General features: G+C 34.7%; 1 protein-coding gene across 1 annotated transcript in view; it reads right to left on the bottom strand.

The window, feature by feature from the left end:
* Positions 1-15348, bottom strand: part of GBE1 (glucan (1,4-alpha-), branching enzyme 1) — a 313528-nt gene that overhangs the window by 96742 nt on the left and 201438 nt on the right. Inside the window, exons 8-9 of the mRNA XM_010844338.1 lie at positions 8269-8384; positions 3850-3977 (exon numbers count right to left, since the gene is read on the bottom strand). Of these exons, the coding sequence (XP_010842640.1) occupies positions 3850-3977; positions 8269-8384 (244 nt within the window). The remainder of the gene's footprint in view (positions 1-3849; positions 3978-8268; positions 8385-15348) is intronic.

Genomic DNA, 15348 nt, shown 5'->3' with positions numbered 1-15348 from the left:
AGTTAGCACATTAAGAGCAAAGCAGTAAGATGGCTTTCACGAGAGCCAGTTACACTTGGAAAGGGTCATTGAGGTTATCTAGTGGATCCTCTTCATTTAAAAGATACAGAAATCGAGGCTTATTGAGGTGAAGGGCTCGCTAAAGACATGTTTCTCAAGGATAGAGCTGGGACTCAGACATCCAACCTTTTGACAGGGTCTTCTTACAGTCATGCTACCACTAGACTATCGGTAATCAAATAAACATATGGTCAAACAGATAAGTAAAAAGAAAATGATGAAAGGACCCAGATGCAAGAAAATATATTAGTGTAACAATGGTGGTAAAATATGGTATAAGTACTAGCAATTCTAACTCCACAATATCTTTCAAATAAATTATTTTCTTTTGCCTTATTTCTATAGACACTATCTTATTTAAGCCACCTAACTACTTACTCTGACCACTATGTTTCCACACATAAGTGGAACTCCCATCTCCAGCCTCTCTTTACACTAACTGCTGCTGAATGGTCTGCTCCTATCATTGCCTGTGAATAGCTTGCAAGAGTCAACAATAGAAAACTTAAATTCTTCAGTTTAGGATACAATTCAATGACTATACTGTAAGCACTGACAATATAATTTTTTATTTGATTATCTGCTTCCTCACTAACTGTTAGAATTTAAGACACCTGGGGTAGGACTTTTGTTGTTGTTGTTGCTCACTGACATATGCCAAGAATCTAGAATAGTAGAAGAGCACTTGGCACAAAGCAGGAACTCAATAACTATTGACTGAGTGGATTCATAAAGGTGCTGCCAAGGCTTTGATGGTAAATAAGACATAATACTTGACCTGCAGGATTCAAGAACTAGAACCTAAATAAACATGTGTGCACACAAACACACACAATCATGAAATGACAGTGTTATGGAGTCGTCATAATTGTTAACAGAAGTACACAGCAAGTGTGGGGGAAAAAAACCTACATCTCTCCATCATTATTTCTACTGTTTCATTTCAAATATTCAATATATCATCCCCTTTGAAATAATCACTCTTCCCTGTGCTTCTGACAGCTTTTCTGTGTGTGTCATTACCCAAATTCTCCCTTGGATCATTATCCTTACTTCCTACGAAAGACTATCACACACTCTGAGCTCTCTGAGACTTAATTGCTTCTTCCACAATACCATCTTCAAACACTTCCCACAGAAAAGCTATAGAAAAACAAACATATGACCTCTCTGGATTTCCAAAATAACGTGTTCATGGTTTACTAATGGAAGAGAGGTACAACAAGAGATAGTACATGGTGGAATATAGCCATAAGAAAATATTCATCAATAATATCTTATTCTACATACTTTTTTATAAATTTATAAAAGTGGAAAAAGATGAATCAAAAAAGTGAAAAAGGATGAATGGTTAACATAAATCATTTTGGTATTCAGTTCAACTCCTTATTAACGCTGGCTACATATGTGTTAAGTATCAGGCACCTGTGTTAGACACTGGAAATACATATACAGTAGCTTCCTGGAAAAGTTTTTAGAAGACCCAGAGTTTTCATGAGACAAGTAATAAGATGGCATTAAGGATCAAGATAATTTTTTCTCAAGGAAACATTAAGGTGCTTTCTATATTTGGTCTATAGGTAGTTTTAGAAAATAGCTTATAAGAAATAGAATCTGCTAAGAAAAATATCTGGAGACCAATAAGTCTTAACTCCTAAATCTGACTCCTAGAAGGCTGCCCCATTAATGCATATGAGGTATTTGTAGCTCCTATTTGAAAGTGGAGAGTTAAGAACTACTCTTTTAAAATCTTAAAAGAAGAAAATGAGAAAATGTAATGGTCATGAAAATAAATATACTTAAATATAAAGAAGTTGATAACAAAAGGATATTCAAGTGGTCATATATGCTTCCAATGAAGTTAAAATAGCTTTAATTCTTCAATCTAAAGATCACTTATGACTATTCCAGAGGGGGAGAAAGCTTCAGTCATCAAAAAATATTTTTCATTAAAACAGCAAATATAACCACGTATAAAGGTAGACATATTCCAGAAAAAAGCCTTCAATTTTAATAACTATCATTATAACTAAATTCAATATACAGGACTGTATATAACATTGCATTACTTATTCGTTACACCACATTCCCCTCTTAAAAAAAAAAAGTTCATGAGGATCAATTCCACTTCTTGAATAGACTCCCACTAGACAGAAAAGTGATGTATTGAAATTGAAGTAGTTTTCAATTTAAGTAGAATAAATTGAAGACACATCTTGTTTTAAAAAAATCTAAAGCCAAGTAATACAAAGTAGGCTAAAGTCTCAAAGTTTCATTGGTAGAAACACGAATAATCAGACAAAAGCTCCCTAGATGATGAAACTATTTTACTTGAAATGAACGGAAAGATCAATGTAACAATTTTCAGTTTCATGTATTAAATAATTGCTTCTTTTTCTTCAGTACCTGCTTTTGATGTGCACTGTCATTAATTGTTTATAGTAATTTGTCATCCATAATGTCTCTGCTTCAAATTGCCATAAATATAATTAACTTTTATAAATAGCTAAATAACTTTTTTATGTTTGACAGATAAAAAGTAAAATATATAAAGTATAAAATAAAAGTTTAAGATTTCTTCTGAAGTACATTAAAAATATTCAGCACAAAAAGTATTAGCACAAACATTGGAAAGACTTATAAGTTATGACTAAATACAGGTAAGATGAGACTGTGAAACAATACAGGATATCAAGATGACATTGTAATTGTGGACTTTTAAAAAAATTTTATATGAAAATTTACTCCAGGAATTTAGGATTCATTGCTCTATCCTAGAAGATATTTAGAAGGCAAAAGGCCTAGAGTAGCTGTTCTCAATCCAGAGATAAACAAGGAAATCATATCAGTAATTTGAGATTTTGAGTTTTGAGAAATGATGCAAGAAGAAAGACTATACAAATAATAAATACTACTATACAAATATTAAATAAATATACAAATAATAAGACTATACAAATAATAAATAATAAGAGACCATCACAACTACATTTCATTTCAATGAACTAAATGCCAACATGAAAATACTTCTTAACTCTGACTCTTTCAAAGATAGTCTTACTATTTTTATATGCCAACCTCTATATTTTGTATAGAACAGTTTTAACATGAAATTCAATTTTAATAATAATTCCTAGTTAGAGGACTCAAAACCAAAGGGATTTTAGTACTAAATCTAAATTAGCATAAGCATTTAACAAACTTCTCAATTTATCAAATTTATCACCAAGAGGGGAATTGTCAATTATGCATATACCGAATTATATCATTACAGTGCAGCTTTGGGACAGTTAATCATGAACCTTCAGTAATCATGAATAACTAGTGAACATTTGGCAATCCGAGAGCAATAACGTAAACAAGAAAGGTAATCGCACCAGAACAAGAGAGGTTTCAGAGAAGCTCACAGGCAGTGAACCATGCCATCTCTGATGATTAAGCCAGGAAAAAAAAAAATTAAATAGACAGACACATATTAATATTCAATTCTTTTTCTGTGGTGAAGGTCTCATAGCAAAAGGACTTGTCCACTGATTAGGATATTTTACTTTGTAACGACTGGCATTTTCTTTTTTAACAATGGAATAATGACAAGTAATTAGGGAACATTATCTCATAATAGGAAAACAGTGAATTCTGAATAATGTGCCACACAGACAAGGTAGCTGCACTATAGTCAGGGTATAATTTCACTTATGCAATCATTGACAACATAGAGATTATTCAAATATTGTATGTCAATAAAATGTTCTATCTTAAAGGGGGTCAGGGGGTAGAGATCATTATTACCTCAGCTATTGTTATAGAATCTGGATACAGTGTGTGAACCAAATGATTTGCCAACATGATGTAAGTCAAAGCATCTTCATCTACTTGTAGTCCAAAATACTCATGGTAATCACCTGAAAAATTCTCACCTGGAAAACAGAAAATCAATATGGATGCATTATGTTAGCATGCAAGTCTTAACTCTGTACAAATGCCACCCCCCACAATTAGTTGGTTTATATCAGTTTTGTTATCAGAGCAAAGTGTAATGGACCTTGATACCATATAATGCTGCTGCTGCTAAGTCACGTCAGTCGTGTCCAACTCTGCGACCCCATAGACGGCAGCCCACCAGGCTCCCCCGTCCCTGGGATTCTGCAGGCAAGAACACTGGAGTGGGTTGCCATTTCCTTCTCCAATGCATGAAAGTGAAAAGTGAAAGGTAAGTCGCTCAGTCGTGTCCGACTCTTAGCGACCCCAATGGACTGTAGCCTACCAGGCTCCTCCATCCATGGGATTTCCCAGGCAAGAGTACTGGAGTGGGGTGTCATTGCCTTCTCCCCATATAATGCTATTAGTAACTATATGATCTAACTTAAAAAGTACCAGATAACTACATTCAAAGTTCAGACAATCCTGCAATTCAGCTTTTGTTTTACAAAAGCAAACAAAATCTCTGTGATTTAAAATTTTAAGTTAATTTGAACTGAATTGTCCAGCACAAAATAAAATACCAGAGATTTATAAATTTTAATTTTTAGATAACTTTTTTGGTCACACTGAGATCTTAATATTAGATAGCTCGTATTTGATCCCTCTGAAGGCAAGCAAATAGGAAAACCATCATAAAATTGAGACAAAATATTTACATTATTTTAAATATGGCTAGAATTTATGGAGTATGGATTTCCTATGATGACAAAAACAGTTTAATATCCCTCAACTTCTTTCTACCTCTTGCCCCATCTCCTGATTTTGATTGCTTATAGTATATTTCACTTACTGGTATTATACTATTAACTTTCTATTCTTTCAGCTGTTTACTATTATTTTTAATTAAGTCTACTTAGTGCTGAATGCCTGCCTTTTTCCCCGCTGATTTCTTATATATAAGTTCTTTTATTTTAACTCCTTTTTTTCAGTTTGCTCGATTCTATCATTGAAGGATATTTTTACGTGGACTCTTCAATTTCTTTCAAATGTATCTTACAATGGCAATTCAAATATCCAATTCTCAAATGACAGTTTCTATCCTTAAGAATTTTGCAGACACTGCTGTGGCAATGGAATAGTATGAGCTCAGCCTTTTTTTTTTTTTTTTTCATTTATGCAGGTAAATTACTTTTTCTTCAAGATATTACTGGATGAAGTTTTCCTTATCACAGAATTTTATAAATTAAACACTCTGTGTCTATGTTAATAGTGTCATCTCAGATTTCTTCTGCTATATTATATAATTTTTTGCAGTTTCAATTTTTATTTTCATCTTCATCTCAAAGTTAGGAAACACGCCAAATAATTCAATGTTTTTCTTTCCATTTTTTGAACTCTCTGACCATAAGAAGCATATACCATATCCATAGATTTCAGCTCATTTTCCCAACTCCACAATTCTTTGGAAAACACCTAGCTCTCAGCAGAGGAAGGTTCTGAAGGGGCAGGCATGTAGGTGCTTTAATCTAGGAAAAGATCTTTCTTGAATTTTATCATGATTGCCTTTTTCATCTCCAAAGTCAGCTTCTCTCCACAGTGGAAGGTATCACTGATATCTGTCATGTTTTACAGATTCAACTTGCTCCCTAGAAATGTTTCATGGGGAGGAGAGTAGGTAGCACCATGAATAAGAGCAGAAAACAGCAGATTTTTACTGTAGCAGCTTTTCTTGGCAGTTACGTTGTGATTTCTAAAGTCTCTATCATGGATTGATTGTTGTCCGCAAATTGTTGTTATTGTTTAGTCACTAAGTCATGTCTGACTCTTTGTGACCCCATGGACTGGTGCCTGCCAACTCCTCAGTCCATGGGATTTCCCAGGCAAGAGTAGGTTGCCATTTCCTTCTCCAGGGGATATTCCCAATCCATGGATTGAATCCAAGTCTCTTGTTTGGCAGGCTGATTCTTTACCCTGAGCCACCTGGGAAGCCCCCGGGTGAATATAGATACATATTTTTATTTAAAACACATGTCCCTGTTTTTCTGAGGTTTTAGCCAAACAGACAAGGCCTACCACACTTCAGAAGGTTGTAAAAAATATTTGAGTAGATCTTATAAACACAATGTATTTCCTACAACAAAGTTTTAATGCAGAAGAAATTAAAATGAGATATCTACACAAGCATTATTTTTATACCACCCAAGAGTCTTTCTGAAGGCAGTTTACAGAGTTAAGTGAGATAATAGTTAAATAACTATTTTCATATACTTATGCTATATACTTTCATATACTTGTACTAATTAACATTTTCATATACATGCTTTGAGTCACTTTGTTCTGATATAAAGAGGATTTTTAAAAGATCTAATTAAACTTTTGATTTTGAGATAACTGTAGATTGTTTGTGTGTACTTGCTCAGCACATTGACTCTGCCAACACATGGACTGTAGCCCGCCAGGCTCCTCTGTCCGTGGGATGCTCCAGGTAAGAATACTGGAGTGGGTTGCTATTTTCTCCTCCAGGGGATCTTCCCAATACAGAGATGGAACTTGTATTGGCAGGTTATTCAAGCCACCTGGGAAGCCACAGTTATATGAAATAACATACAGTGCTCCAAAATCACTGCAGATGGTGACTGCAGCCCTGAAATTAAAAGATGCTTATTCCTTGGAAGGAAAGTTATGACCAACCTAGACAGCATATGCAAAAGCAGAGACATTATTTTGCCAACAAAGGTCCGTCTAGTCAAGGCTATGGTTTTTCCAGTGGTCATGTATGGATGTGAGAGTTGGACTGTGAATAAAGCTGAGCTCCAAGGAATTGATGCTTTTGAACTTGGTGCTGGCGAAGACTCTTGAGAGTCCCTTGGACTGCAAGGAGATCCAACCAGTCCATCCCAAAGGAGACCAGTCCTGGGTGTTCATTGGAAGGAATGATGCTGAGGCTGAAACTCCAATACTTTGGCCACCTCATGCGAAGAGTTGACTCATTGGAAAAGAATCTGATGCTGGGAGGGATTGGGGGCAGGAGGAGAAGGGGGACGACAGAGGATGAGATGGCTGGATGTCATCACCAACTCGACACACATGAGTTTGAGTGAACTCCAGGAGTTGGTGATGGACAGGGAGGCCCGGTGTGCTGCGATTCATGAGGTCGCAAAGAGTTGGACACGACTGAGCTATTGAACTGAACTGAACTGAACTGATCCTATGTAGACTTTACTTGTTTTCCCAATATTTGAAACGCCATGGTGTAATGGCATTTTCAATGGGAACATATGAACATCCATGGTGTAATATCCCAGCCAAGGTACTGGCATTATACAGTCAGGATATAAAATTACATCACAGGTAGCTCACCTGATATCCTTTTATAATGAGATCTACCTTCCTCCTGCCTTTTCACCATGGTCCTTAACCCTTGATGACGACTGACTTACTCTATTTATTTTGTCACTACAAGCATGATACATAAAAGTAATCATATTATATATGTGTCCTCTTTTGAAACAAGTTTTTCTACCTGTCAGTATAATCCTCTGAAAATTAATCCAAATTGTTATATGTATCCATATTGTTATTGTTTATTGCTAAGTAGAATTTCATGCTATGGATATACCACATTTTTTAACCATTAATCTATTAAAGCATGCCTGGCTTGTTTCCAGGTATTAGTTATGAATAAGGTTGCTAAATATTTGGTCATTAAAAAAACAATATTTTTTCTACATGTTATCTATTGAAGGATTAGGATTCTATGATTCTACTTCTTTGTACAACTTTTAAACTGAAGGTCTCTAATCCATAGTTTTAATTACAAATTAATTTACAATTTAATTTTAACTGAGCACATTTATATTTAAAATGTATACATTTATCTTCAATGTTTAATATGCAAATGAACCCATACATTAACAAATGTTCTCATTTATTAATTTGTTATTTATTTTTCATTACAATTGCTGTCATTTTCACAGCCTGAGACTGGTATAATTATATCCTTAAAAAAATTTTTTTTAAAGAATGCCACATATTAAGGATAGCATATTAAGTAGAAATATTTCAAAGAAAATCATTACCCTTTATTTATTATAAAAAGTATTTATACCTGACTTCCTGCCAAAAAGGGATCAGAAGTGATTAGAGACATAAAAGAACTAATAAAAATCAAACCAACAATAATGGTCATTGTAGCAATGTAACTGAATCCTAAGCCTGGTTATAATCTTCCAGTAAAAATATAAAATAAAATCCTTAGTTACGTCTGGAATGTATCAGTTTACCTACCTATTCCATGGTGATGATAGAGCATTGATGTAACACCGTCAAAACGAAATCCATCAAAGCCATACTCTTCCAACCACCATCTTATGTTTGACAGAAGAAATCTTAAAACTTCCCAGCTAAAATAACAGATAAATACAATTTAGGCATAATGTATAGAGCATTTTCCTTGTTATACATCCTTTGCTAAGAATAATAATTAAAATCAAAATTACTATCTTAGGAGTCATGATGTTTAAAGAAATATACCATATAAATACCAGAAAACTAACATTTACCTCATGTGTTTGATGAAATTCATTCTAAAAGGAAAATCTGTTAAATTTCTTTAACTAAAAAAATCACTCAATGTCTGAGAAAAACTAAGAAACAATGGACCAGTGCGGTCCAAAGTGCAGGAACACTGTCTTGCTCAGTGTTCCATCCTCAGCAAGCATACAGTGACCACTACATAGTAATGGTTACCCCCAAAAAATCTATTACTTATTTCTGAATTTTCATCAAGATTTTTCATGTAAAATAACCACAGTTACATATATTCTTCTTTTAGAAAACATAATTTCATTATCAGTAGAAAACTACCTTCAGCCTTCAGTGTTTGCTTAAAATGTTTCCTTATTCTACAGTTTCAAACAGATACAGTTTAGAATAAAAATTAAAAGAAAAAAGACTCCTGAAATTAACCTTATGATAAGCACTACTACACTTACTAGACCTGCTTTGTGAGGGTAAAAGAAAGAGATCTAAATTACTAGAGAATAGATGTTTAATAAAGTAAAAAGTTCTACAAGTTAAAGAGTCTTATACCCATAAAAACAGAAAGAAAAACAAAGAACAGTTATAACTCAATTAAAAACGCCACATGAAATAAGTCTATTTCGGACAATTGAAAAGAGGGCATCATCAATTAGTATTTTTTTTTTAGTCATACAGTTATGGTTGAGTTCTCTATCTCATTATAACTATGCTTTTAAGACTTTAATACCTCATTTAGCTTAATGACAAAGCAGTAAGAGTGTACACAATTCCTTAACCCACTTGAAATTTATGTATTTTTTTTTAACCTTCCATATATTAAAAAGCAATCTGACCTAAGTGGAGATTAAGTCATCACAATCAACTCCAGAATTGTAAATCTAAACTCTGCAGTAAAATGAGTATTTCTGGTAATTAACTGCTTTAGATAAGTTACTTTGAATTTTGAAAACTTACTCAAAGTTAAAAGAGGAAAAAAAACAAAACAAAACAGAAATCCAAACAATCCAATAAGTATAAAAAGAGGCCAGGAGATTCCAGATTGTTTGGCCAAGCCATGGGGAAGGTAAAATGAATATGTATTTAAGGCTTAAAAAAACAATTTCTGTTTAACAAAAAGAAATGAACAGATCAAAACTGCTCTATTTTACATAGAAATTTCTAATATCTATATTTTTTACTTTTTAATTAATAACCTTTCCTTTCAGAGCAGTTTTGGGAGTGAAAGTCACTCAGTCGTGTCCAACTCTTTGTGACTCCATTGACTATACAGCCCATGGAATTCTCCAGGCCAGAATACTGGAGTGGATAGCCTTTCCCTTCACCAGGGGATCTTCGCAACCCAGGGATTGAACCTACGTCTCTCGCATTGCAGATGGATTCTTTACAGGCTGAGCCACAAGGGAGCAGTTTTGAGTTCACTGCAAAAAATTGAAAGGAAGTACACATCTATATTCTTTTTTAACAAGTGTGCTCCATGAGAATTTCAGAAAAAAAGTCTTGAATAAATGTGCATACTGACAACTCATTCTTAACAATGTTTTGAAAAGGACAGACTTTCCTAATTTGTCCATTTGATTAGTAACGTATATTTTACTTCTGAAAGGTAAACTGAAAGCTACTTTTAGCTCAAAATACCTCAGAGTAGGAACAAAATTTGTTTAAACAGGAAATCTCTTGGGCAGATTTATGAAGATATGAATATGTAAAGCAGAGATCACAAACTGTCCCTGGGCCTGATCTGACATGCACTACTGTTTTGTTTATCTTGCAGAGGATAGGAACCCCTGAACAACAGAGGTTTGAACTGCATAGGTCTACTTATATTTTTTAATAAATACAGAGTCATCCCTCTATAATCTCAGATTTTGCATCCTTGGCTAAAGAGGGATCATTGTATTCCTTGTACTATGCCATATGCCGTATAATTAAAACTATGGTTTTTCCAGGAGTCATGTATGGATGTGAGACTTCAACCATAAAAAGGCTGAGTGCTGAAAAACTGGTGCTTTTGAACTGAGGTGACAGAGAAGACTTCAAGGAGATCAAACCAGTCAATCGTAAAAGAAATCAATTTTGAATATTCATTGGAAGGACTGACGCTGAGGTTGAAACTCCAATACTTTGGCCACCTGATGTGAAGAACTGATTCATTGGAAAAGACCCTGATGCTGGGAAAGATTGAGGGCAGGAGGAGAAGGGGATGACAAAGGATGAGATGGTTAGATGGCATCACCAATTCAATGGATATAAGTTTGAGCAAGCTCCAGAAGATAGTGAAGTACAGGGAAGTCTGGCATGCTGCAGTGCATGGGTGGGAAAAACTCGGACACGACTGAGCAACTGAACAACAATAATGCCATTTTATATAAGGGATTTGAGCATTGGTGGATCTTGCTATATGCTGGGGCTCCTGGAATCAATCCCCTGAAGGTCTTGAGGGACAACTGTGCTATAAATTTTTCAGTCTGAATTTCTTTTTTTTTTTTAGTTTACAGCTTTTATTTTTTTCATAAAATATGCAATTACTTTTTTTGACTCATACTGTACGCATATATTTTATTTTTTTATTCTTTTTTTTAAACTTTACAATAATTTCTAAAGATGGCATATGTACTTTTGGGATCCTTTCAGTCTTATCACACCACATTCTCATATCAAACTTATTGATTCATTTACATCAATCCAGCTTGGACTGGTGGACATGTTCTATCAACTTCTAACATAAATGTCATGGACAAAATGTTTCCAAGGTAGACACACTGAAATGGGAAAATAGTGTCCTAATATCTACAAAGATAAAAGAAGTAAAAAAGTCAATGATATTATAATTCAAAGTACAAAACAAGATGATGTCAATTTAATAATTAAAAAAAATTCCTGCCCAATATTACATAGTTGATTAAAGGCAGAGTTACCAAATATCCTACTGAATCCTATTACCACAATATTTAATCTACCGTCTTCCGGTCCCAATGGTCTTATGATGTTGTTGTTTAGTCACTAACTCATGTCTGATTCTTTGCAACTCCATGGACTGCAGCATGCCAAGTTTCCATGTCCTTCACTGTCTCCCAGAGTTTATTTAAATTCATGTTGATTGAATTGGTGATGCGATCTAACCATCTCATCCTCTGCTGCCCCCTTCTTCTGCCTTCAATCTTTCCCAGCATCAGGGTCTTTTCCAATCAGGAATCCATCTCCCTGACCATGGATCAAACTCATGCCCTCTGCATTGGGAACTCAGAGTCTAAGCCACTGAACCACCAGGGAAGTCCCAAAAGGAGTTATAAAACTGCATTTAACATACTTGGCTGTAACAATGTGAGTAGACAGATTCTTGGTATGAATAAACAGAAAAAGAATTTCCTGTGGTAATAAGAAATAATAATGAAAATGGAACATCTAATTGAAAAGTTCAAATGAGTTTAAAAAATACTAACCTCTATTTCTCTAAAAAGGCTTCCTGGATGGCCCAGTGGTAAAGAATCTGCCTTCCAATGCAGGAGATGCAGGAGACATGGGTTCAATCCCTGGGTCAGTAAGATCCCTTGGAGGAGGAAATGGCAACCCACTCCAGTATTCTTGCCTGGAAAATCCCAAGGACAGAGGAGCCTGGCGGGCTACTGGTCCATGGGGTCGCAAAGAGTCGGACATGACTGAGCACACAGCATAATGAAACATTGCTCTAAAATGTTCTTGTTCAGGTGCTAAGCCATGTCTGACTCTTTCTGACCCAACGGACTATAGCCATCAGGCTCCTCTGTCCATGGTATTTTCCAGGCAAGAATACTAGAGCAGGTTGCCATTTCCTATTCCAGGGGATCGCCCAGACCCGATTCAGGGATTGAATCTGTGTCTCTTGAGTCTCCTGCATTGGCAGGTGGGTTCATTACCACTAGTGTCACCTGGGAAGCCCAGATAACCAGAACTATGCTGCTGCTGCTGCTGCTGCTAAGTCGCTTCAGTCGTGTCCGACTCTGTGCGACCCCATGGACTGCAGCCTACCAGGCTTCTCCGTCCCTGGGATTCTCCAGGCAAGAACACTGGAGTGGGGTGCCATTTCCTTCTCCAATGCGTGAAAGTGGAAAGTGAAAGTGAAGTCGCTCAGTCGTGTCTGACTCTTAGCGACCCCATGGACTTCAGCCTACCAGGCTCCTCCATCCATGGGATTTTCCGGGCAACAGTACTGGAGTGGGGTGCCATTGCCTTCTCCCAACCAGAACTATATACCTGAGTAAATGCATGGACATGATCCAGAAATCAAAGTTGAAAAAGAGCAGGTTATAGAGAGGTAACAGGATCACTGCAACAAAGATGTAGCTTTCTTTTTTGTTTTTCTTACACTATGTAAACTTCCAACTTAAGGTTGACAATGTATTTAATTATTATAAAAATATCTATTCCAGGTCACTGAAGTTAAATTACAAGAGGACAGCCAGGCTGGGAGTCTTCCAGACAAATCTCCAGGTTTCGTGATTCACTGGGAAGATCTACGGGACTTAGCACATAGGCATGCTCATGGCTATGATTTATACATACAGTGAAAGGATAAAAGGCATGATGGGCAAAGAGGAAGGTGTATGGGGCAGAGTTCAGAGGAGTCTAGATGTAAGCTTCCAAGAGTCCTTGTCTCCTGATGGAATCACACTTAATTCCTCTAACAACAAACTGTCACAACACTTGTGAAATGCTGTCTACCAAGGAAGCTCATTAGAGCTCAGTTCTCAGCAATTTTAAAGGGGGCTAGTGAAATCTTATATATATGTTAAAAATCTAAATATAAAGGGTGTCCAGTGTGAGGTACTCCTGTTTTGCACCCTACCTTCCAACAGTTACATGAATGATGAGCTTATTAAGCTTATACATGAATGAAATAGTTCACTGAATCTAAGATCTGCCTTTTAAATAGAACACCAGAACAACTTTAAGGAATATATATTAGTGAAAATATAAATTTCTGAAAGATGTCTATTACTATTTCTACTATCATAAATTTCAAATGCAGCACCCATAAATTGCATTTTCCTTCTTTGAGGGGGCTGAGAAGAAGAGCCCATGATGTATTCCAAATTATGACTGAATTACAAATATTACTCAATGAGCTCTTCAGTAATAAATGAACTGAATCATCTCAATTGAATGGTTTGCCTTGAGTCAAAGTAGGAAAATGTCTGGCAAAGGGTACAATAAAAAAGGCAATTTACTTTTTCTACTTCAAAATGTCATCAGACAGCCTGTAACACAGTTGATATATCCAGTTGATTAGAGTCCCATAAAAATTTAAAGCAGAATTTAAGAACACTGTTTTACTTGGTATGTTATAGCAGACAAGGTAGGACTTTGATTTTAAGATTATTCCATTGACACAAAGCCTTTAAAGTCTATTCATAGAAACCATAAAATAGCCTAGTTGCCAAACAATTGGAGGAGTTAGATGTTAAAATTTAGAAGGGTATGCTGACAAATACATACTGAGAAGCCAGCTTGAATGTATTTGAGAAGTAACCTATTTTAGTTCTATCTTAAATCAGTTAGCATATAAATTAGAAACAAACACTATATCATCTATACTACCTAAGATCAATTGATTGGCTTACTCACGTATTTTATGAAGCAAAAAAAAAAAGAAAACCAAAATTTCAAAAAATGAAATGCAGCTGACTTTCGTGTAAATTATAAACCACTAAAACTGTTTAAATCACAGGTGTCTGATATAGAAACTGAATATATCAATGGATAATATATATATTTACAGATTTCTGGCAATTAAAATAATCAGGATTCTAATTGGTGTGGATGTCTGAAATATTCAACCTGTAATCAAGTAATGGGAATTTATTAAGACAATTTTGTCACACACAGATAATTCTAATATTAAGATTTTTAGGAAAAATCCCTAAAATCAAAACTGTTGATTGTCTCACATCTTGCAAATGAACTTTATAATGAAATAAAACATAGTCAAATTTTCTTGGCAAGCAAGCATAATCAGTCGTAACAACATTTATTAGATGTAGTTACATTTTCTAATTCAAAACCATTTGTGGACTGTTGTATTTATTTCTGGTCCTGAGTAACTTCTAGGATTTTCAAAATCAGCAACTTATTCCACTAGATGTTACTAATTGTACTAGTATTGTATAGTAACAAGTAAGAGACATTATTAAGTTTGGCCAAATATTAAAAAAATGAAGAAAAATTATATATTCCTCTTAGCTATTACACAGTCTTTGAAGCTGAATTGCTATTTAAAAAGTACATCATAAAACCATGAAGCAAAAGTTACATGTTTTGATCTGGGTATTTCAACTGAGGCTGCAGACTGACCTTGAACAAAGAAAGTACTTTCCGGTTGTTGTTGTTGTTTTTAATTCTTTTATAGAAAAGGTATGGCATGTCAAATAGAAGGACAGAGTCTTAAATCATAATGAAAATAACACTTTCTTAAAGGAAGATATTCTAAAACGTCACCACTGAAAGTGGGTAATATCTTACTATCTACACTATTTAAAATTTTTTTTTAAAACTTAATGTCACTATAATTTTAATTAAATTAGCCAATAAAGGGAAAATGCTTTTTACTTTGTCAACAAATTATACTGTCAGTCAACTGGAATTTATTGAGAAATTTTTTTAAAGATGAAAAAGTACAAAAAGTGATTATTCATATCTAATACAATATAATAATATCTATTCAATATAATAAAATGAATCTGGGTCTTTAGAAACAGAATTATATTATAGCTACTGTATATATTACTTTTAAATAACATTAGGTAGCAAAAAGCACATGACTCTAATGAGATAAAAATATTAACTACTAAA

This window comes from Bison bison, unplaced genomic scaffold (genome assembly GCF_000754665.1).
Source record: "Bison bison bison isolate TAMUID 2011002044 unplaced genomic scaffold, Bison_UMD1.0 scf7180017864200, whole genome shotgun sequence".
Taxonomy (NCBI): domain Eukaryota; kingdom Metazoa; phylum Chordata; class Mammalia; order Artiodactyla; family Bovidae; genus Bison; species Bison bison.
Note: the sequence above shows the minus strand (reverse complement) of the source record. Positions and strands in the feature narration are given on the sequence as shown.